Below are 23705 nucleotides of genomic sequence, written 5' to 3'. Positions count from 1 at the left end.
AAGATATACACAAAGGGCAAGTGATGCATTTTATTGACATAAGACCTTTGACAGTTGCCTTCTAAAACTTCATTCACAGGCTTTATATAACCCAGGCTCACAGCACACATGTAAATATAGAAAATATTTCAACTGTGTCCCTTTCTATAGAACATGTTTAATTCAGCAACTTGAGAACAGAGTTAAAAGGTGCCAAATTCTCACAAGATTTTAGCCACTTCTGCACATTGGCTGGAACAGCATTGGTGCTCCCTGTCTGCTGAAGTGCACACCAGGCCACGACGTCAGCTACTGTCAGTTCATTGCCCACCAACCAGGATGTCTTGCCAAGGGCTGCATTCATAGATCGCAAAACAGCCGCCTTTTCTTTATTGCTCCCTTCTTGCAGTTGGAAGATGGCTGTATCTACCCAGCTGTCTATCAGAGTTGCTGTAACCGCATTGTGCTTCTGACCAAGTAAGGAGAACAAGAACCTAGCAATATTTCCTTCTCCTTCAATGGGACACATGGTCTGAACGCTGAACTTCATCTGGGATTTTGGCACTGAAACAAACACAACGCAACAGAACATTAGACAAGAAAAGCAGGCGCCTTGAAGAGACAGATACATTTCATTTGAACCATTAAACACAATTATAAACAAGTCCCATTATGTCATTAATTGCTAGCCAGATTTTCTATATAAGATACTGAATTTTTATAGAATACTTGCATATAGTCAGCCATGCTACCTTTTACTTACAGCTGCTAGGAAATGTCCCCATGAGAGATTACTGAACAGGTAAACTAACAGATTCCTCCTAATCCAAGCCTGGCAATTGGGATAACTGGTGCCATTTCCAGCTTCAACATTACAGCAATATGCGCTTTCTTCAAAAAGTAGGCAGTGTGTAGTGTTACTTTTTAGTTTCTTCTTCCAAACACACCACCATAGGCCAGCGTTAACTTAAAATGGCTTTGTCAGTTAAGGTAGCATAATAGCAGAACTTAATTTTATTGTTTGAAACACTGAAGACTGAGTATTATATACTTTTCTACTTTCACAACTGACAGTTTTACTTAAGCTAAACACTAAACATCTTAACTAGAGCAGAAAGCTTAATTCATCTTGCAGGTAAAAACCAAGAACTGCCTAACAATGGAACGTAAGTTTATTTGAGCAGTTAAGAGCAAGTTAGCAAACACACTAGGGTTATTAAGATGCTTTATAATTCCTCAGCTGAAAGTTAATTTCACAATTATAGTTTTCTTGTAGAGATTATATAATAGAAGCTTCATATCAATATTTTTGAAACTGCATTCCTAGGAACTAGGTTACTCAAATTTCTCAGAAGTCCTTTGAAAAGCAAAGAATGAAAGACTCAATGATCTTCCCTGCAACGTACAGCTATTGACCTATCAACCTGCATGAATGAAAAGTGAGGTCCAATGTAGCACAAGTTAACTCATGCAACAGGGCTTCTTCCTCTTCCGTTCCCTATGCACTTCCAAAATGTGGGTGCTTGGGGGACACCCGGAGCAGATTTGGGACATGGGAAAGGGGAGAAGGGAGTCCCATTGTGCAGGCGGGTGGACATAATTTGATGTCATCATAAGTGTGCCTATCAGATCCTTCTGCATCATACAGGAAGAGAACAGAATCTTGAAGGTGAATTATTGGCACTAGAAGTGACTCATCTACTACGGCGCTTCTCACAATATATTCTGCTGTGTAAAGAATGACCATGTTGTGGACAAACTAGTTGTTGAGCTGCCCAGTTGCAAATTTATTCATGGCCAGCGGCTGGCCCATTTGCTGCAGATACACATTTATTGTCATTAGACATCAAGAAATTGTGTGCTACTCGTAACATGTTAACATTAATGAACGCGTCCCTTTTCCTAATGTGCTGGACTTACCATCTTTCCAAATTAATGTAAATCCCAACTGATACTCATGACGCGACTGCTTCTTAGGCTGATCACCAAAGCATTTCAGGAGATTTTCTGGCACACTCTTCACAGATGAGTGTGTATGAACAGCTGATAGTATCTTATAACGCTCACACAGCAAGCTGTGGAGTATTAACAATGACAGTGGTGGGTGATCGGGGTTTGCATTGATCACAATATCCTTCAGAGCTCCATAGTCCTGTAGGAAAATAAGTCGTCATTAGTAAGTTGTTCAAGTGACACATTCATGCATCGATTCACATCCCACTCTTGCTTAGCACAACACACAGACACCCTCATAATTAACTGCAAGACACACAAAACCAATGAAGTTCTACTAAAGGCTTTTACAACTGGCAGCCGACCTTTAACATCCACCAGATGAATGGTTCAGCTGAGAACTACCAAGAGTCGCAGACCTTTAGAAGAGTTACTGGATGTCTATTTACGCACTGGCTCATGAAGAGAAGTCTTGTTCCACTTTTTAAAATAAAAAATATATAGTTAGAGGAAAAGGAGGCTTCTGTCTCCCATGATTAGTAGTAGCATCCCAAAAATGTTTACTTTAAAAATTAGTGCAATCAATGTGTCGTTTGAGAAATAACTCTATTCCTGAAACAACAAAAAACTACAGGAAATCCATTCCAGCCCAAATCTACCAGTCTCTCATTTATTTTAAAACACTTAATATATTTAAAAATCATACAATAAAACTGATAAGTAAAAAAGATTAAAATACAGAACCCACAGTATCTAGCAACTTAAGCCACATCCAACATAACGGCCATAAAATGCCCGAACAAAGCAATATGCAACCAGCAAGCACCAAAACCAAAACTGATAGGTAAGAAAAGATACTAGATCAATTTTTAAGTTATGGAGCATTTTACCTGCACTTTAAAGCCAGTTTCGTCCCATTGGGTATCAATCAAAGAACTAGGCACAAATTTCTTAACAAGTCCCACAAGATCTTATATTAAATAATTATTTGGCTGGATTCAGTTACTATTTAATTATTTTGTTGATACTTTGAAACAGAGGCCAGATTTGCATACAATGCTAAGGCACAGCTTGTTTTGAGTTTTTGAACCAACCAGGATAAACCTTACACAAGCAAAGCAACTGTAGCAAACCAGGGTTACACAAGGATGGTGGGCTCAGAAATAACAAGAAACCACTTAACAGGAGCAGAGACGGCCATACGTCAGCTTCAAAATACAGATTCAAATTCTGCTTTATTGGACACAACCGTTACAGTGGTGCCTCGCAAGACAAAATTAATTCGTTCCGCAAGTCTCTTCGTCTTGCGGGTTTTTCGTCTTGCGATGCACGGTTTCCCATAGGAATGCATTGAAAATCAATTAATGCGTTCCTAGGGAAACCGCCTTCAGACCAGGACCTCTTCTGAAGGCTGGGGGGGGGGCAAGGGCTTTTCTTCCCACCCCCAGCATTTTAAAAAACCCCGGGACAGCGGAGGACTTCTCCGCTGTCCGGGCGATCTTAAAATGCTGGCGGGCGGCATTTTAAAATCGCCCCGGGACAGCAGAGGACTTCAGCGGAGGACAGCAGGTGTTCCCGCCCCCCCGCCCCACTTCGGAGCAGCGTTCCGAAGCGGGGCGGCAGGTGTTCCCGCCCCACCGCCCGGCTTCGGAGGAGGTCCGAGGACAGTGGGGAAGACGCGATGCGCTTCCCCGCTGTCCCGGATATTTCCCTATGGGCTGTCGTCTTGCAAAGCAAGCCCATAGGGAAATTCGTCTTGCGAAGCACCTCCAAAATGGAAAACCCTTTCGTCTAGCGGGTTTTCCGTCTTGCGAGGCGTTCGTCTTGCGAGGTACCACTGTAGTTGGCTGGGGTGGGTTCAGATCTGCAAAGAAACCAGTTAAACAAAACAAACCATGTCTTCAAGTTATGTGGAAACCAGGCCATTGAATTAAGCTGAGTTTTTGTTTGTTTCCAGAATTGTTAAATGCTTGATTTCTGGTTGGCTTTAAGAAATATTTCAGATCTATTACCAAGCTTAGTTTTAAAACAATGAGACCCCGCTCACTGAATTCATTTTGAGTGCTGGATTGAATGCTAATAACCTCATTAAAGCTTAGCTTTAAAATAATTCTGTACCCCTCCCACCTATCACAAGGTGCTTTTCTGTGGATTTTAGCTATGTTTTAGTGATAAATCATTCTGAGTGTTGGCCTGAATGCTAATTACTCCATTAGTCATAAAAACTCCAACAATGGTTAAGTCAAATATACAGGAATTGTGGTGTAGAGAAAGTTAATCTGAACTTGCCTTCCCAAGTAAATTGTCAAGCTCTGCAGCACTAGCAGATAAAGGAATGTGTTCATCTGCTTGGATTATGTTTGTTGCATCAAAGTCTGCATCTGGTGTTTGGATCATCTTTGAAAGCCCATCCACAGCAGCTTTCAACTCATACAAGCGTTTCAAGATCTCCTCCTGGCGGGATTCAAGTGCCTGAAGAGCTGGATCAACTTCCTCCTAAATAAAGTTCAATTGGTATTCACTTAACTGTTTTAATATTGTGTAAAACAGATGGATATTTCCCACGTACCTCAGCTTTAACACTCTATAAGTCTCCATGCTAGTATTATCCAACATCCATGCATACATGCACATGGGAACTCTGCCAATATATCAAGGTTCAATACAGGTCAAGGGGCGGGAAATACAGGTGGGAAACTGGAAAAAGATGTAGGGCTGGATTTTATTGTTGTTAGCCGTCCTGAGCCCAGCCTCGGCTGGGGAGGGCGGGATATAAATAAAAAATTATTATTATTATTATCTGGCCCACTGTCTACAGGCCATTTTGACAAGTAGATATTAAGTGATTCAGAGTTTTCATGCTTTGAAACTGCTTGCTGCCTTTAAACAACAGGGCAAGAGGCTTATATCTGATCTTAGTGCTATGCTACTCAGTGCTAAGACTCAAGAGCAAAAGATCCCTGAACTCCAATCATAGGCTTTTTTATTATGCAAACCACTTAAGAGAAATTTGTGATCAAATGGTGTATAAATGCAAAGTAAAATTCCCTAAGTTGTCAGGTAACTGACAGGTGGGTGTGTTTTGCGTACAATGGCCAGGCACGCCTTATTAGGCCTGCGGGCTGGTTGTGTCCCCCACCACTAGCATAGGTAAGACAAATGTAAGTAAGACATTTAACCCAACTGCAACCATGAACAATATATAGAGGTAGCATATACAATTACTCCCAGATAACCTTTTAGTCAAGTCCTAAAGCTATTCCTAAAGAAGGAACTTGGAACACCTGACTTGTGCTGCCCTGCAAGATTCCTGGAAGAACAGCAGCCACATATACCCGCTTCAGCTGCATATACAAAAACATTTGATAATATAATATTATTATTATTAAAGGTAAAGGGACCCCTGGCCATTAGGTCCAGTCGTGGCCGACTCTGGGGTTGCGGTGCTCATCTCGCTTTACTGGCCGAGGGAGCCGGCGTACAGCTTCCAGGTCATGTGGCCAGCACGACTAAGCCGCTTCTGGTGAACCAGAACAGCACACGGAAACGCCGTTTACTTTCCCGCCGGAGCAGTATCTAGTTATCTACTTGCACTTTGACGTGCTTTGGAATTGCTAGGTTGGCAGGAGCTGCGACAGAACAACGGGAGCTCACCCCATCACGAGGATTTGAACCACTGACCTTCTGATTGGCAAGTCCTAGGCTCTGTGGTTTAACCTACAGCGCCAACCACCTCCCTATTATTATTATTACTATTGATTAAATTTGTATACCACCCTTCCTCTCTAGATCTCAGGGCAGTTCACAACAACGTAGAGGGGAGGGGGTAAGCTACAATTCCCTGGATTCCTGGTGTGGGGTTTGTTGTGTGTGTGTGTGTGTGTGTGTGTGTGTGTGTGTGTGTGTGTCTCTTTGTGTAATGTAAGAATTGAGATTTAAACGTATGGACTGTCAGCCGCCCGGAAGTACAACGCGAGGCGGCCTCAGGCCTTGGCGCAAGAACCTCCCTCAGCCCGGGTTGGGAAAGTGAAAGCGCTGGCCAGCGCCTCTCCCCAAGAAGGCCAGGCCGGGCTGAGGAGCCGCACCGCGCGGCCTAGGAAGGGAGGCCAAGGAAGGAGAGCCCTCGCCCGCCCGCCCCTGCCCGCTTCAGAGTGCGGCGCCTCTGGGCCGCCTCCTTCCTACCTCGTGAAGCAGCGGCGGCGAGGCGGCTGACGGGGAGCCGCCCTCGGGGCAACGGTGCATATTTCCAACCCGGTACATGCAGGCGGGAAGGTGCTCAGCCAAGACCGCCGCCGAGCCAGGCCCCCCGTGAAAGGGCCTCACCTTGTACATCGGCATCGTGGCTGCCCGGCCGGCGGCTCCTCGCTGACTGACTGACTGACTGGCAGGCACCGAGACAGCCACGCCCCGCGCGAGCGCCACGCAAACTGCTCGTCTGCCATTGGAGGGCGTTCGTCCGTGACCCGCCCCCGACTTCGCTTCTTATTGGCCTGCGCCGGGTGGGTGACACCTCGAAGGTCTTACTGGCTCCCGCTGGCGGGAAAAGGCGGCGCTTCTTTTCTGCCGCTGGCTTCGTCGCCTGAGGAGAGTGGAATCTGATGCAAGCGCGGCGCTAACGATTGAACCGCAGGCCGCGCCTGCGCAGTACGGTCGAAGAGGCGTGGAGGCCCGGCGCTTCCCCCAAAGAATTCTGGGAGCTGTAGTTTGTTCAGGCCCAGCGCGAAGTGGGTCGCGTCTTCCGAGTGGGACGTTCTTGGCGTCGTTTTCATATTGCATTTTGGACATTTGACAAAAAATAACTTCAGCGCCGCCGGGGAAGAAGGAGAAAAACAGCAGCCCCGAAGCAACGCCATGGAGCTGGCTCTTCCTAGGTAAGCGCGCAACAAGGTTGCAGCTTGCTTTGCATTGGCTGTGGTTGCTTTTCTATGTCGCTTTTCATTCACATGACCCCCGAAGCGGCATGCAAACAATAAATAGCAATAACGTCAGTAAAATATAATAATAGAGCATCACAAATGCAGCACAAATTGTATAAAGTAATTGGCCAACCGTTAGCAAAACGATTGCAATCTATAAAAAATTGCGGGATTATTTTAGCCAGTCGAGCGTGAGACTCTTCATTTCAAGGTTAATAATGATCTGATTTATAAGTCTCAAATCCAGCCGTTCGGGTTATTTCAACCAATTTTTGGGCTCGAAAGCCAATTCTGGTTTTTTCTTCTTTTTTTTAGGGATCAGCCTTCTAAAGCTATCAAACCAATAGACCAGAAATCTGTCCATCGGATTTGTTCAGGACAGGTGGTCCTGAATCTGTGTACTGCGGTGAAAGAACTGGTGGAAAATAGCATAGATGCTGGTGCTACCAGCGTTGGTAAGCTTACTGTCAAGTGCGCGTGTTTAGCAATCTTATTAGCATGTTGCTTATGTTGGTGTTTGCACGTGCATGTCTGCAAACGGGCGGCTTTTACAAATGGAAAAGAGAACAGAAGTACCATAATAAAAAACCACGTTTGACTAAGAGTGCCCTCGCATACATTTTGAACATTAAAAGGAAAATGTATAGAAATCCCTTCACTGCTGTAAACCTGTATGTGGCAAAATGTGGTGATGCTTTGTAATTGTTATGTGACAAATATTCTTTATAATTTGTAGAAGTGAAACTTAAAGATTATGGAGCAGACCTTATTGAAGTTTCTGATAACGGTTGTGGTGTAGAAGAAGAGAACTTCGCAGGCTTGAGTAAGCTTTGTTTCATGCCTCGTTTTCTATATGCAAATCTGTCAGATCAGTTTGGTTAAGAGAAGCTATTAATGTACTCTCAGAACCAATTTTACTTTCCAGATTCGTGTTTATGGCGAAAAGCAAAAAACATACAGCCAGGTCATACCACATACACAGCAAAACTGCATTTTAAAAACCATTTATTTTAGCAGCAGTACTTTTGTCACCCTTAGAAATATTTGTTTAATGACTATATATCTCACCCTTGAAACAAAACTTTTCAAGTCTTCTATATAATGTAGCGAGAGAGTTAAGAGCCACAGATGAATAGGTTTGACCTCAACAGAACAGAGAGTTCGGTGGAGTGTATCTTTTATGTGAATTGTGGGGTAGCAGTTGGATTGGGGGGAAGTAGCAAAAAGGAAATTGTCTCCACTACTTCCTGTCCCTCCTCATTGCTTTTGCTAGCAAAGTCACTTAAATGACAGTCATTGATAGACTCAGAAATCTTGATAGCACTTTACTGAACAAAAATGAACAAAAAAAGTGTATGTAATGTTCAGAGGAAGAAACGGAGAGGTTTTGTCTTTCTTTATTCAGGCCTTGTACTCAGTACAGAAATGTTAAACCAGATATATGGAGGAAAAACTCCCCCAGAACTCACAGCCAATCAAAGCACATGCTACCTCTGCCTCCACTTGCTCAACTGACTGGCTGACTGACTGACAGCAGGATTAACTCTTGAGATGCAAACTGAATGAGCCCTACTGTTGCAGTTACAACAGTTTCCTTGACTAGGTTTTTGAGTAAAGGCAACTTTGTCTTTTGACACTGCCACTCTGGGTGATCAGAGAAGTCTGGGCTTCTCCCCAGTGTTGCTGAGTGGGACATTAGTTTACTGGGAAGAAGCAGACTTGATTTCTGAGTGGCTTGAGAATTGGCAGTGTCATCAAGGAATATTTTTGGGCAGAAGTCCAAGGTCCACTCAGAAGAAAAATCAGGAGGCTCCTCAAGCACACATTTTGAAATAATCCTTGTTGCCATCTTTAAAGAAGAGGTAGGGCACACAAGTCCATTAATTCCAGAGTCTAAAATTAGGTCATCTCAAACCAGGTGTAGCAAATCTTTGGCCCTGCAGTTGTTGTTGAACTACAACTCCCATCAGCCCCAGCAAGCATAGTCAATGGCTAGAGGTGATGGGGGTTGTAGTTCAAGTTCCCTGCAAATGTTTTAGACTCTGGACTTGATGGTCTTATGGAACTTACTGCACCGCTGTTGAGAATACAGTGGTGCCTCGCAAGACGAAATTAATTCGTTCCGCAAGTCTCTTCGTCTTGCGGTTTTTTCGTCTTGCGATGCATGGTTTCCCATAGGAATGCATTGAAAATCAATTAATGCGTTCCTAGGGAAACCGCCTTCAGACCAGGTCCGGGGACAGTCTGTCCCCGGACCTCTTCTGAAGGCTGGAGGGGGGACAAGGGCTTTTCTTCCCACCCCCAGCATTTTAAAAAACCCTGGGACAGCGGAGGACTTCTCCGCTGTCCGGGCGCTGTCCGGGCGATCTTAAAATGCTGGCGGGCGGCAGCATTTCTCCCCGCTGGCGATCTTAAAATGCTGGCGGGCGGCAGCATTTCTCCCCGCAGCAGGACTTCTCCGCTGTCCGGGGCGATTTAAAAGCCCCTGGGAAGGCAGGCAGGGGGGACAAAGACTTTCGCCCCCCGCCTGCCTTCAGAAGGTGTTCCCCCCCCCCGCCCGGCTTCGCAGCAGCGCTACAAAGCCCGGCGGCTGGGGCAGGTGTCCCCCCCCCCGCCCGGCTTCGCAGCAGCGCTGCGGGACCTCTTTTGAAGCAAGCGGCTGCGGGGAGAAGCGCAGCCGCTTGCTTCAAAAGAGGTCCGGGGGCAGCGGGAAGCGCTTCCGCTGCCCCCGGACCTCTTTTGAAGCAAGGGGCGGTGGGGAGAAGCGATCTCCCTGCCGCCCCTTGCTTCAAAAGAGAAGACCCGCTGTCCCCGGGGCAAGCTTCGTTTTGCGAAGCAAGCCCATAGGGAAATTCGTCTTGCGAGGCAACTCGAAAACGAAAAAACCTTTCGTTTTGCGAGTTTTTCGTCTCGTGAGGCGTTCGTCTTGTGGGGTACCACTGTACTGTGTTATTTGCAAACCAATAATTAAACATACGCCAAACCACATCACGGATATAAAGCAATAAAGCCTTGAATCAATTGTTTTAATTATTTTATGCTAGGTAATATTATACAAAAGACATCTGAATGTCGTCTTGTTTTATCTTACCATTTATTTTTCCAGCTCTGAAACACTATACTTCTAAGATACAAGAGTTTTCTGACCTTACACGTGTTGAAACGTTTGGCTTTCGAGGTGAAGCTCTGAGTTCCCTGTGTGCATTGAGGTAGGATTCTTCTCTGCTTTTAATGCAGAGCTCTGGCCAGAGCAGTTGGTACATCTTATACCACAGTCCTTTCCCATTCCCGTAAGAATCTTTGAGCAGAATGGGAGCCCAAGTTTAAAAGAAGCAAGTTTTTACCATTTAAAATTGTTGGCATTAAATGCGGGGTGGTTTTGTTTTTTTAACTCCTGGAAGCTTTTGTTCCCCCGTAGCATTTCTTTGCTCTTTTCCTCCAGTGAAGTTTCCATCATTACTTGTCACAAATCTGCAAAGGTGGGCACACGCTTGGTATTTGACCACAGTGGGAAAATCACTCTGAGGACCCCTTGCCCACGACAACAGGGGACGACTGTCAGTGTGCAGCAGTTATTTTATACCTTGCCGGTACGACATAAAGAATTTCAGCGCAACATTAAGAAGGTAGGAGCAGCTTACTAGTAACGTTGTTTTTAAGAATGAATGTAAGAGATCCTAATGAAGGCAAGGGCCATTGGAGGGAGTGAATAAAGGTGTTCCTTTACCAGATGGTAAAGTCAGATGGGAAGGATCCAAAAATAAACAAGAAACTAGTTCTGAGTAAACACCTGCCTTCCTTCACAGATATGCCTAGTAGATGCAAAAAAATAAATACCGTATTTTTTGCTCTATAAGATGCACCAGACCACAAGATGCACCTAGTTTTTGGAGGAGGAAAACAAGAAAAAAAATATTCTGAATCTCAGAAGCCTACATTCGCTCCATAAGACACACACACATTTCCCCTTACTTTTTAGAAGGGAAAAAGTGAGTCTTATAGAGCAAAAAATACGGTAAATAATGTTGATCATTATCATTTTTATTATTACACTTGTTAGTCGTTTTTCTCAGAGTGACCCAAAGCAACTTACGTTAAAACCAATTAAGAACCTCCAATAAAAAACTAAAAACACAGCCATTCAGATAAAAGGCAGGACTTACAGATGCCACCACACTAAAAGAGGCCAAAAGCCTGGGTAAAGAGAAGAGGCTTTGCCTGGTAATGGCAATAGTAGTAACTATTTTTAGTTTATATAGTGCCTTAGTGTTCAGTGTGCTTCACATGTGCTTATAGTGTGGTAATCCCTAAAACAACCCTTTAAAGTAGGTCTTTATTGTTGTAGTTGTAGGCCAGAGATTGAGAATATGATAGCTTTAGACAAGCTATCTTGCAAGCTCGTGACAGATGCAGGCTTAAGTGGGAGGCTTTGTGGTTCTCAGCTTAGTCTTTTAACCAGTTCTATTCACCAGCCCTCATTATTGTGTTGTTATATTCTATACGATGAGGTAGGATAATAAGCCATGAATTAAAAGGTGTTTTGAAGTGGGAGGGAAATGGCAGTGATCACGCATAGTCTGTGTAAGCATGCTTCATTACATAGTCACTGGAAAATCATCACTATCTCTTTGTTTTTGCCAGGAGTATGCAAAAATGGTTCACGTGTTACAAGCATACTGTATCATTTCAACAGGAGTTCGTATTAACTGCACCAATCAGGTTGGCCAAGGGAAGAAGCAAGCTGTGGTTTGCACCAGTGGGAGCTCAAACTTAAAAGAAAACATTGGAGCAATATTTGGACAAAAGCAGGTATTACTGTTGTTATTATTATTATTATTAACATCCGTATTGTTACAACTACTAGTCATATGGTTGCTGCTACTGCTACTGCAGTGAACTAATGCAATAGGTACTTCTACTCCTGCACAGTTAATGCTTTGTACAGTTAACGATAGAAAGTAAGTTGTCCTAGTGACATTGGGTGGTGGTGCTGTGCTTTGAAGCCCAGAATGTTGGGCCTTCAAAGAGCAGCATAGAGCTGTTTGAAAGCCCTTTGTCAGCAGCCCTGCACTGCTTCTTAAACCTCCAAAAACCAGAGGCTTAAAGAGAAGCGTGGGGCTGTTTACAGTTTCTAAGCAGCCCTGCGCTGGTATATGAACCTCTGGTTTTTGGGCAGTGGCTGGGAAGGAGAAGCGAGTTCCATAAACTACCACTTATTTCCAGGTGCAGAGCTTGGTTCCTTTCGTTCAGCTACCCCCTAGTGATGCTGTCTGTGAAGAATATGGCCTGAATGTTTCTGATATTCCAGCCAATTTTTATACGTAAGTAGAAGATTGTACGTACCTCACAGTCTATGCAGCTTCCCTATGTTTAATTGGCTTAGGCTGCAAATCCCAATTCCCTCCTTCATGAGGGTAATGCCTACTGAATTCAGTGGGACCTCTGAGTAGATATGTTTAGGATCACGGCCTTAACCATTCAGCTCTACAATTTTAAGGTGTGTCAGTCACGTCTATTAGTCTTCCTTGCCACCTGGAACCAATCAAGGAGACTGCATGAAAATTATTGCGTTCTCATTTTAAGCGTTTAGGGCAAAGATATACTAAATTAGGCTTAAGTGAAATGAGTCCCACAAGCTTCCTGGTCGAAGTTCTGGGTACTCTTACAGGTGTACAAAGCTATGTCGGGCATGTCAAGATATTCAGCTTGGAATAGTCATTCCCCACAGTTCAAGGGCAGCTGAATAATAAAAAAGGAATGAATATTGTAATCCATTTATCTTTTATATTTAAGGATGTGTGGATAGTTATTTTCTGGATATGGGTAGACCTGCTGTGACAAAGTTTGAGAACTTTTGAAGAAGGACCCAGGAATTAAAAGCTCATCTTTTATTTTTTTTAAAAAGCCAGTGTACCTGGCATAAGTGCTTAGCTTCCTCACTCGTTCAGCAGTGAGTGAGAAGTTTGCTGGAGGTTGCCCTTTCCCAGGATGAAAGTCCGTTGAGAAGTGGTGACAGATTTGTTGGTGTGTGAGTCTGTGGTAGCTCGGCAACCCCACAAACCTCAGCTTTAGTCTTAAAGAAAGAAAGAAAGAAAGAAAGAAAGAAAGAAAGAAAGAAAGGTGTGTCAAATTGCACAGCTTCTATGCTTTTCTTCTTTGGAACCATATCCTTGACATATTTACTTTGATCAGTATCACAGGCTTTGTTTCCCGTTGCGATCATGGTGTCGGGAGAAGTACCACAGACAGGCAGTTCTTCTTTATCAACCAGCGGCCCTGTGATGCAGGCAAGGTAGGGCTCTCTCTCGCAACACGCACAATGCCTTCATTCTTCACTTTTACAGCCTTAGAGCTGTAGTTTGCCTTTCCACCCACTGTGTCATGGAAGTGGTGAGACGAAGCTTTTTAAGAATGCAGATTGAATTGCAGCGAGCTCAAATAGCAGTCTGTCTTCAACACCTTCTTCTTTTCTGGACAGGTTTCCAAAGTTGTGAATGAAGTATACCACATGTACAACAGACACCAGTATCCGTTTGTGGCTCTTAATATATGTGCAAATTCCGGTGAGTCACACACATTTCTCTAGGAAAAACTTGAAAGATTAAGTATGTTTATGTGTGCGGCTGTTGTTTAGCAGTTGGGATAAACATCCTGATTCTTCATCACTCGGTTGGCAGAAAAGCTCAATTCCAATACTCACAAGCCAGGTTGCCACCAGGCCATTTTTTAAAAAAAGAGCTTGGTTTTCTTCTTTCCTTTTAATAGAGGTTTGATAGGCAGAAATCAACAAGTGAAGCTTTCCATGATATGCTGCTTGTCTACCCGCTGCTGATAAAAAGCAGCAAGAGTCTAGTTCAAAAGCTGATAACCCTACTTCAAGCAAATGTGTGCTGTTTTTTTCAGATTGTGATGTAAATTGATACACAATCTCTGCACTCTGAAGTGCATTAGTCTTAAAATTTACCCTGTTGATAAGAAATCTTCTAAACCGGGGTGAAGTGCCTGAATTGGCTTGTTCACTGCTAACAAACCACAATATGAAGCCATGGTTTGTTGTTTACTAATGAGCTTTAGTTTGTTTTAACTAGAGCTTGGAGGTGCATATTCACCTAACACCCTTCCTTAATCATGCTTTGTTTGCCCACCCAGATGCTCACCAAATTGCAAAGGCACGAGGCAAAAAGTTGCTAGAAGATTTTGGAGAGACAAGGCGTGGTTCATTTGTTTTTTGTCTGCAGGACAGCTTTCGATTAATTCATTTGTTAAACATGCTATGGCTTCGCTTAAGAAAACTATGACTAAATGTTAATGTGAACCAAGCCAATACCATTTTATGTCTTTGTTTTTAGAATGTGTTGACATCAATGTGACACCCGACAAAAGGCAAATAATGTTGCAGGAAGAGAAACTTCTATTGGCGACTCTAAAGACTTCAATGTTGGGGATGTTTGGCAGTGATGTTAACAAACTCATCGCCAACCATACATTGCCAGATACTAAAGGTAGGAATGACACCAGCCATTTAAACCAACTCCCTTTCTAAGTGGATAATTATGTTTTTTTAAAAGTGCATTGTTAATGGGCTGGTTCAGCTGTTTGTGTTCGGCTACACACAGTGCGTATTTCCTCAAATGTCAGCCCAGTTGTATTCCCTGGGGCTCGGGGCAATCATTTCCTCTTAGAATTGCGGCCTCGTTTAGTTAGACAAACTCAGGCACAGTTTTAATGTGATTTCCTGCAGTGCTTTGCGTTACGGACAAGGCATCAGGTATCAATGGATTTCTGCCTGCTGTTTGTGAAATGGAGCTTGGCATTTTCACAAGATGGGTCCCAGTTTGGCCTGCTAAGCTGTTTTCCCTGAATCACATTTCTTGCTCCAAACTTGATGTGTTATGGGCCAAGTAGAGAAGTGGCGGCGTGGGACGTGGGTGGCGCTGTGGGTTAAACCACAGAGCCTGGGACTTGCCAATCAGAAGGTCGGCGGTTCAAATCCCCGCAACAGGGTGAGCTCCCGTTGCTCGGTCCCTGCTCCTGCCAACCTAGCAGTTCGAAAGCACGTCAAATTGCAAGTAGATAAATAGGTACTGCTCTGGCAGGAAGGTAAACGGCGTTTCCGTGCGCTGCTCTGGTTCGCCAGAAGCGGCTTAGTCATGCTGGCCGCATGACCCGGAAGCTGTACACCGGCTCCCTCGACCAATAAAGCGAGATGAGCACCGCAACCCCAGAGTCGTCCATGACTGGACCTAATGGTCAGGGATCCCTTTACCTTTACCTAGAGAAGTGGCGGGCGGTGCACAATCTGGAGCCGTAAAGTACACTCCCAATTGTTATCAGTGTCAATTGATGGTGACTGCAAGCCTGCTGGATTTGCTGCAAGACCAAGTTCTCCACTGCACAGCTGATCAGTGGTGACTTCAAGCCTCACTTGACTTGGATTTCCTTTTGTAGCGTAGCTTGCCACACTACAAAGAAAAATTTCATCACCCAATATCATCGTGAAGCCAGATGATTGACAATTGAGCGGGCCTCCATCCAACTGTCAGAGTGATCCACTGTGGTTGGGGGCGATCTAGGATTCAGCTGGCTGGCCAGATCCATTTCCCCACCCCTGCTCTCGCTGTTCTTTCTCTAAATGGAGCCTCGGAGTTCACTATTGGGGCCTTGATTTATTCCTGTGGGTTGATTTTTAAATTGCAATTTAAAACTCTCCTCTCTTCACCCTTTCTTAGGAAATTTCACAGTGCTTCAAGAAGAGGCAGAAAGCCCTGCCTTGGAAACTTCACGTGGCTCTTCCTCTCAGAATCTGAGCGCAGAAGAAAAAACAGCAATCACTCTTGCCAAACTTAGGGAATCATTTTCTCTCCACCAAGTGAAAAGGGCCCGTTTTCATGGTGTTGAAAATGCCAGGCGTCAACAAAGTTCCTCTGGGCAGAAAGAACTTCCGGCATTTTTTAGCATTTTGGATTCTCCAAATAAGAAGACTGGCTCCAGCAAAGAGGCGGAGTGTGGAGGAGAGGAAGATCCAAGTACATTCATGCTTTGGGGCAAAAAACTCAAGAAATCAGCAGAAGATAAAGATTCTGGTTGTGGGAGCACCTCAGCAGAATCAGAAGTGGGTTTAAGCACGCCAGAAAATGGTAGCTGTTCCAGCTGTGAAAACGCAATTGGCTCACCTCTTGAAGATTTCCCTATTTTCAGAGAAGTTCAAAGTGGCAGTCTTGAGACGAGGGGAGATTTCTGGGGAGCTGAATGCAAATTGAACCAAAGCAAAGAGAGCCAATTATCCCAGCATGGAGACAGTTCACCCCCCAAAATGAAACGTTTTAAGATGAGCCAGCCTCTTTCTCAGGTGGCCACTCCGTCAAAGATGGAGAATGAGCGGGATTCTTCAGTCCTATCGCAGTATGATGTACCTGTAGAACTGGAGAAGAAAACCGTACCGTTGGAGTTTTCTCTGAGCGCACTGATGGGCAGAGTACAGAAGCTAAGCCAGGAACAGGAGAAGAAAGAAGCAGCGCTAAAATTCAGAAAATTCAGGGCAAAAATTAGCCCAGGAGAAAATAAAACAGCAGAAGACGAATTAAGAAAAGAAATAAGGTATTTGACCTTTTAAATTCCTCCATTGGCAAAGCAATGGTATCCGTTTGACTTGAAAGGAGTTGGGATGGTACATCTGGAATATTTGCAGTGACCAGGAAATCCTCACTTGAGAGTAGGTGAAACTTTGCTTTGCTTTGCACCATGAGACACAGCTTTCCATCTTAGGTTCCCATGCAAAGTTCTTCCCAGGTTCCCATATACTCTGCTTGAGGGACAGCTGGGCAATGCTGCTTACACATCTGTCCTTGACCATAAGGTGACAGAGAGAGCTTTTCACAACTCCCTGTGATGCTCACTGTAACTTTCTGGAGCGAGTTGCTAGTCTTTTAGGCAGCTGGCCACAAGACCCCAAAAAAACTGCAGACAAACTCCGGCTCCCTCAGCCAGTAAAGCAAGATGAGCGCCGCAACCCCAGAGTCCTTCGCGACTGGACTTAATTGTCAGGGGTCCTTTACCTTTACCTTTTTAGGGAACTTAAAGGGCTGATAGTTCCCCTGCCCTCAAATGTAAACACATTTTTAACCTGCTTTCCCCACCCTTTCCCTATATACAGGAAAGAGATGTTTGCTAAAATGGACATAATCGGCCAGTTCAATTTAGGGTTTATAATAGCCAAGCTGAACTCGGACCTCTTCATCATTGATCAACATGCTTCAGATGAGAAGTACAACTTCGAGATGTTGCAAGAGCACACTGTTCTGCAGGGGCAGAAGCTGATCACGTAAGTGTCCCAAGACGAGCAGCTGGCCGCTCAGTGCAGTCAGCAAAGGCCCTACTGTTGGACCAGTTTCGTTGCTTTTTTATTGCATGGTAGAGCTTCTTTGGGAGTTGCTCTGGGTGTTCAGGGAGCAGAAGAGTGGGGAGGAAATACTAAGTACAGTGGTACCTCAGGTTAAGTACTTAATTCGTTCCAAAGGTCCGTTCTTAACCTGAAACTGTTCTTAACCTGAAGCACCACTTTAGCTAATGGGGCCTCCTGCTGCCACCGCACCACTGGAGCACGATTTCTGTTCTCATCCTGAAGCAAAGTTCTTAACCCGAGGTACTATTTCTGGGTTAATGGAGTCTGGGTTAATGGAGTCTGTAACCTGAAGCGTATGTAACCCGAGGTACCACTGTACTAGCTGAATAGCAGTGATTGGATAAACATATTTTTAACTTGTGGCTGTTTAAAGAAGCACATACTTGGGATGGAATGAGATACAGCTAACAAAGGTAATAATTTGAATGCAAGCTGATTTAAGGGGGGTGTATGTTAGGGCTCATAAAAGGGTTCTTTATGGGAGACCCTGGTGCTCTTTTTCCTCCCGCCTCACTTTTTAAAGCCTTTGTTTGTGCTTTCCTTTGCTTATAGGGTGTCTGGGTCCACTGCCAAGTACTTTGCAAGTTGAGGCACCAGCAGCCCTCCATCTTAATTTCTCAGGGGTAATCTGTAAATTAGCATATGCAAATATGTCCCATGAACCTGTGTCCTGAGCCCCTTAGGTGAGGCACCCCCAAACTCGGCCCTCCAAATGTCTAGGGACTACAACTCCCACCATCCCTAGCTAACAGGACCAGTGGTCAGGGATGATGGGAGTTGTAGTCCCAAAACATCTGGAGGGTCGAGTTTGGGCCTGCCTGCCTGCCTGCCTGCCTGCCTTAGGTACTTAGCAGCCGGGTTAGAATTGAAAATTGGCCACAGGTTATGGTGGGTCTTACAGCATTTTAAATACTTTTTAAAAAGAAGTTTAGCTGTTCTTGTATTCAAAGTTCCAATGAATGCTAAGATTAATGTGAGGATGGTCTTTTGATACATTTGAGGTTAGGCTTGGCTTACTCAAACCCCTTTTCCCCTCTGAACTTCATAAAAAAGAAGAGGGGAAAAAGATAGTAGTAACAAGCATTTCATTGGATGTATATTAAAATATCTCCATCTGATCTTTGGAGGAGCTTTTGGATCCCATCTGCTTTGTTCATTTAAAGTAGACTATACCATTTAAGGAGAGCCATGGCTTTCCCTAAACAGTTGTGGAAACTGTAGTTTAAGAGCTACAATTCCCAGTGTGGTTTAACAAGCCCTCTTCAGGGAAGTTTGGGATTGGTTGGTGGGGAACAGGGGTCTCCCCACAATTCCTAGCACCCTTAAACTACAGTACCCAAGTGGCATGAGACTGCTTTAAATGTATCAGGTGGGGCCTAACTTTTGCCAGAATGTATCAAGATAAACACTTCTCACACTAACTTCACACCCTATTCTTTTTTCAATGTCTCCCATTATTTCAGGCCTCAGAATCTTAACTTAACTGCTGTAAGCGAAAGCATTTTAATGGAAAACCTGGAAATTTTCAGAAAAAATGGATTTGATTTTGTTATTGATGAAGATGGTGAGTTTCCGCCTAAATGGGATGCTAATATCTAGGGTACAAAGATCTGCCCAAGTTCCTTTGCCCAAGTGGTGGTTGCTATTCTCTTTCTCTCCGACACCAATACCCACCGAAAAGCAGCAGCAGTGTATAGTATGCAACAATCGTTTGCATAGGTCCTTGGGAGTAATCTCCATCCAGCTATGTGGCAAGTAAGTAGGGATTGCTTTGGACTGCATTGGTTCAACTTGTAGAACACACTGAGCTTTTTTCACCCAGCTGAAATGCAAGCAATCTTGCAAAGCTAGTGTCACCACTTACACCGCTACCATGAAGTCAGGAACCCCATCAAAGGAAAGGAAAGACGTATCTAGCCTCTGCTTCATTGTTTTCTTCCTTTTCTGACTTCCTCCAATGTAAATGAAACTTCAAAATCTTGTTTGCTTTCACTTGCCAGAGCAAGAATAGTCTGTGAGTTATGGTGCTCTGGCAAATGTCCTTGCTCCTGCCCTGAAAAAAAGCCCGGAAGCTACACTACACTTCTGGAAATTTCATCAGCTTTACATCCTAATAGAAATTATTCTTTTCTCTTAGCAATGCCTTGGGGTTTTCTTCTCACAGAGTTTATGCAGTATAGACAAAGGAACCAAGTAGGTGAGCCCAGGGCTATGGTTCCTTCCCACAGTAGTGGTCTCCATCCTAGTGAGCAGTTGTCAACCTGAGCGTTATAGACTTTTCATATTGCTATGGAATAAAGCAAGACTAGAGAAGCAGCTCCCATGTTGCTATAGCAATAGTCCGGAGTGCAACCTCTCCACTGTGATATTCATGCAAAGAAAACAGGAAATGTTCTGCCTTGTGCTTTCTGTTTTTCACATCTCTCTCTACTGTCTGAATCAGTGCTTTGATGTTTAAAATGAACTTTAATATTGGGTTTTTGAATTGTAACCTACCTTGGGGACCTCATGGTGAATGGCTGGTAAGAAATCTGTTAGTATTAACAGTTCCTACCTCCTACTCAGGGTGGCGCTGTGGGTTAAACCACAGAGCCTAGGACTTGCCGATCAGAAGGTCGGCAGTTCGAATCCCCGCGACAGGGTGAGCTCCCGTTGCTCGGTCCCTGCTCCTGCCAACCTAGCAGTTCAAAAGCACGTTAACGTGCAGGTAGATAAATAGGTACTGCGCCAGGGAGAAGGTAAACGGTGTTTCCGTGCACTGCTCTGGTTCGCCAGAAACGGCTTAGTCATGCTGGCCACGTGACCCAGAAGCTGTCAGCAGACAAACGCCAGCTTCCTCGGCCAATAAAGCGAGATGAGCGCGCAACCCCAGAGTCGGCCACGATTGGACCTAATGGTCAGGGGTCCCTTTACCTTTACCTTTACCTCCTACTCTCATAAGAAGAGCCTGCTGGATCAGGCCAAAGGCCCATCAGAGTCCACCATTTTGTTTTCACAGTGGCCAACCAGATGCCTATGGGAGGCCCGTAAGCAGGACACAAATTCTAGTGTTAATGAGGCAGGGAGGTATGCAGACTTGTGAAGATGGGGCAGCGTTCATCTCTGGAGGCCTGGGGTGTGAAAGGTTCTATTTTTGACATGAGAGAGAGAGGAGAAAGGAGAGGAAGTGAAACAGTTGTGCTTCCTGTTTGTCCGGTATTGGTGTCGTGACCAAAGTTGCACCTAACTGCAGCAGGGCCCATGTGTTACGAATGCCCGTAATTCTTCATGCATCCGTTTTTCAGCTCTGCATTTTAAAAATTAGAAATCGTAACACGAAGGTAGAAATGATTAAATTTTAAAATTATTTTTGAGACACGCTCCATCTTTCAACAGCTGCCTTAATCAGGGTGTGTGTGTTATTGGGTCGTTGTTTCTATTTTGACTATATGTATGTGTGTGTGTGTATATATATTGTTCTGTGAACCGCCCTGAGACCTCCAGGTATAGGGCAGTATTTAAATTCAATCAATCAATCAATCAGTCATCAGCTTCATCACACACACAGATGAAGATCTACATTCGCAGAGCCACATCAGATGCTCTCGCTGCATTAAGAGCATACGATTTAAAAATCTAAATTTCAGGTTTTAGATTACAAGTGGGAATTTTTCATTTACTTTTGGCTTTTTTAAAATGTATGCATGAAAAGTGTGGTGGCTGTTAAATCATTCATTTAAAACCTTGCAGCCCCTGCTACCCAAAGAGTTAAACTCATCTCTTTACCTACAAGCAAAAACTGGACTTTTGGTCCACAAGATATAGAGGAGTTAATCTTCATGTTAAGCGACTGCCCTGGAGTGATGTGCAGGCCTTCCAGAGTAAGACAGATGTTCGCTTCTCGAGCATGTAGAAAGTCTGTAAGTATTAATCCGTTGGAGGTTTCATATTTATTTCTTGCTTTTCTATTAAAATAACGCTCAAAGTTGCTTACTGGATAACGGGACATAGGAGGGAACTTCCTTTTTTAAGATTAAGGAAGTAAAGTATGTCAACCAAAAATAGATAATGGTAGTACTGACCCTCATGAGACTTTTAACATTTTATTTTTCATCTACAGGTGATGGTTGGAACAGCGCTTAATGCAAATGAGATGAAGAAACTCGTCACCCACATGGGTGAGATTGAGCACCCTTGGAATTGCCCACACGGAAGACCTACCATAAGGCATATAGCCAATCTGGATCTGATTTCACAAGAATAACGAACCTTTATGCACGTTCGTTAGGACATTTTTAGCATTTATTCCATTGGCGGATGCTATTGAGACCTCTTTTATAGGATTGTGATTTATCACGAAAGTCTTTTTCTCCCTTTGCAGCACAAAAGATCAAGCTTACGATGTTGTTCAAGAAATAAACTACTAGATGGGCAAAATGTCTATGCTGATGCAACTAAGTGTGTGTAACTGAGGTTATAGCTGCTCATCTCTTGCAACTCCCACCATGCACCAAACCCCGTGATCCTTGGATCTCTGCAAGTGTTTTATCACAACACTGGCATAGATCCACGGTGTCTCCCCTTATCCCTGCGTAGGTGAACTGTCATTAAGTCCTGCAACACCTTTTATTACCCTTTTAGAACAAAAAAGGCTGGAAAATCAAGCCAGCACCTGTTTCTATGGATTAAGGCTTGGTTTGAGTTATGTTGCTGCCTTTGGTCTACATCAAACTACGTGTGAGGCAGGGAGAAATTAGGTTTCTCTCTTCAGGGTTTCCCCCCCACGGCAGTTCCTTTTCACCTGCCCTGTAGGTGAACAAAAAGCGAAGGAGCAGGCTGAGATACTTTGTCCTGGGCACCAGACAATTGTCTCAAAATTATGGGACGGTAGGAGGCAATTTGTGGTGTTTCCCTTGGTGGTTATCCAGAGTAGTTCAACGCCTAATAATCTTGAGAGCCCAAGAAACTATATTTTCTGTCCACTGGGTTGGGGCAGCTCTGTCCTGGTTGGTTAATCTATTACGGAATGATCTGCTGGTCATTTATATTAGTGTAGCTTCACTGCTAAAAACAGTTTCCTTTTATTAAATAACTTGTACATAGAAAGGATTTGTGTACATACGTTCTTACTATGGATGGCCTTTTGTTTTTATAGCAGATATATATTTAAAATATTTTTTTAAAAAAACACAAATGAACGTTCTCCAGCTTTCTCATTAAATGATTTTCCTAAAGAATTTGTTGTGGTGTGTCTTCAGTATCTTCATTTACCCAAAATAAAAAAAATTCCTTCCAGTAGCACCTTAAAGACCAACTAAGTTAGTTCTTGGTATGAGCTTTCGTGTGCATGCACACTTCTTCAGATACACTGAAACAGAAGTTGCCAGACCCTTCTATATAGTGAGAAGGTGGGGAGGGGTATTACTCAGAAGGGTGGTGGGAATGGGAGATTGGCAGATAGCTGAGATGAGCCTGTTGACGACTCTAAACGACTGTAATAGGTCTTACAGGAAAAGGCAAGGGGTGAGAAGGTGAGAAATGGCTTACTCATGTATAATGAAATATCATTTACCCAGACACTTCAACCAGAAGCTGACCCTGGGGGAAATCTTGCCTTTTGTCTTATGGCACCTGCCCTTTGGAATTCCCTCCTGTTAAATGTTAGGTGCTGTCTCCCTTTTCAGTGTCACCTCCCTCTCTCAGCAAGCCTTTCAAGCAGAGTCTGCATTTGTTGGGAGTTAATTTTAGATGTTCTAATTCATGGGTAGGCAAACTAAGGCCCAGGGGCCGGATCCAGCCCAATCGCCTTCTAAATCCGGCCTGTGGATGGTCTGGGAATCAGCGTGTTTCTACATGAGTAGAATGTGCCCTTTTATTTAAAATGCATCTCTGGATTATTTGTGGGGCCCGCCTGGTGTTTTTACATGAGTAGAATGTGTGCTTTTATTTAAAATGCATCTCTGGGTTATTTGTGGGGCATAGAAATTCATCCCCCCGCAAAAAAAATAGTCCGCCCCCCCACAAGGTCTGAGGGACAGTGGACCGGCCCCCTGCTAAAAAAGTTTGCTGACCCCTGTTCTAATTGTTTTATTGCCTGAGTGTTTGCCACCTTTAGCTTCTTTGGGGTGGGATATAAATTTAATAAAAAGTATATGTGCGAACGGTTGAACTTAATTGAAATGCCAAAAGGAGGCTAGGGTAGCTAGCTAAATCTCAATTTATGAAGCAAGTAAGGCAAGACAGGAAATGCTATTCTTTGCCGGTGTAAATGAATAGAACATTATGAGATTAACTTGTGCATTATGAGATTAACTTTCAAATTTCAGCTATCTGAAAAGCAGCAGTGTGTAATTCACAAGTTTATAGTTTCACACACACCTCAAAAAGAATGGTCCACTGAAAGAGGTCTCCAGCTTTTTCTCAGGTACTAGTTACTGGAGCAGATATTGAAATTATATATAATCTCAAATGTATTA

The 23705-nt window shown here is 43.9% G+C and overlaps 2 protein-coding genes across 3 annotated transcripts; one reads left to right on the top strand and one right to left on the bottom strand.

The window, feature by feature from the left end:
* Positions 1–6: 6 nt before the first annotated feature.
* AIMP2 (aminoacyl tRNA synthetase complex interacting multifunctional protein 2) lies at positions 7–6379 on the bottom strand. 2 transcript variants are annotated; one of them, XM_081169707.1, is made up of 4 exons: positions 6256–6379; positions 4222–4428; positions 1900–2131; positions 7–543 (listed from the first exon to the last, which is right to left on the bottom strand). In XM_081169707.1, exons 1-4 carry the CDS (start codon positions 6268–6270, stop codon positions 158–160), a joined length of 840 nt encoding a protein of 279 aa, XP_081025833.1. In that variant the 5' UTR covers positions 6271–6379; the 3' UTR covers positions 7–157. The 2 variants fall into 2 exon arrangements, with proteins under 2 accessions (XP_081025833.1, XP_081025832.1); XM_081169706.1 differs by having other exon boundaries at positions 6115–6318.
* A 313-nt stretch (positions 6380–6692) lies between these two features.
* On the top strand, positions 6693–22466 carry PMS2 (PMS1 homolog 2, mismatch repair system component). Its single transcript, XM_081169464.1, has 15 exons — positions 6693–6803; positions 7164–7303; positions 7585–7671; positions 9955–10057; positions 10291–10474; positions 11490–11657; positions 12072–12169; positions 13041–13140; positions 13327–13411; positions 14198–14350; positions 15578–16445; positions 17002–17169; positions 18714–18814; positions 20980–21149; positions 21350–22466. The coding sequence occupies exons 1-15, from the start codon at positions 6784–6786 to the stop codon at positions 21491–21493; spliced, it is 2589 nt and encodes an 862-aa protein (XP_081025590.1). The 5' UTR covers positions 6693–6783; the 3' UTR covers positions 21494–22466.
* Positions 22467–23705: the final 1239 nt, after the last annotated feature.

The sequence above is a fragment of the Podarcis bocagei genome, assembly GCF_964188305.1.
Source record: "Podarcis bocagei genome assembly, chromosome: 14".
Taxonomy (NCBI): Eukaryota; Metazoa; Chordata; class Lepidosauria; order Squamata; family Lacertidae; genus Podarcis; species Podarcis bocagei.
This window is presented reverse-complemented; position numbering and strand designations above follow the sequence as displayed.

Coding starts and splice junctions, on each gene's coding strand:
- AIMP2 (XM_081169706.1), bottom strand. CDS start 6,270: ATGCCGATGTACAAGGTGAGGCCCTTTCACGGGGGGCCTGGCTCGGCG. Junction 4,429..6,114: donor CGCCGCCGCTGCTTCACGAG/GTAGGAAGGAGG, acceptor AACTTTATTTAG/GAGGAAGTTGATCCAGCTCT. Junction 544..1,899: donor TACATTAATTTGGAAAGATG/GTAAGTCCAGCA, acceptor TGTTTGTTTCAG/TGCCAAAATCCCAGATGAAG.
- PMS2 (XM_081169464.1), top strand. CDS start 6,784: ATGGAGCTGGCTCTTCCTAG. Junction 6,804..7,163: donor ATGGAGCTGGCTCTTCCTAG/GTAAGCGCGCAA, acceptor TCTTTTTTTTAG/GGATCAGCCTTCTAAAGCTA. Junction 13,141..13,326: donor GGCCCTGTGATGCAGGCAAG/GTAGGGCTCTCT, acceptor TTTTCTGGACAG/GTTTCCAAAGTTGTGAATGA.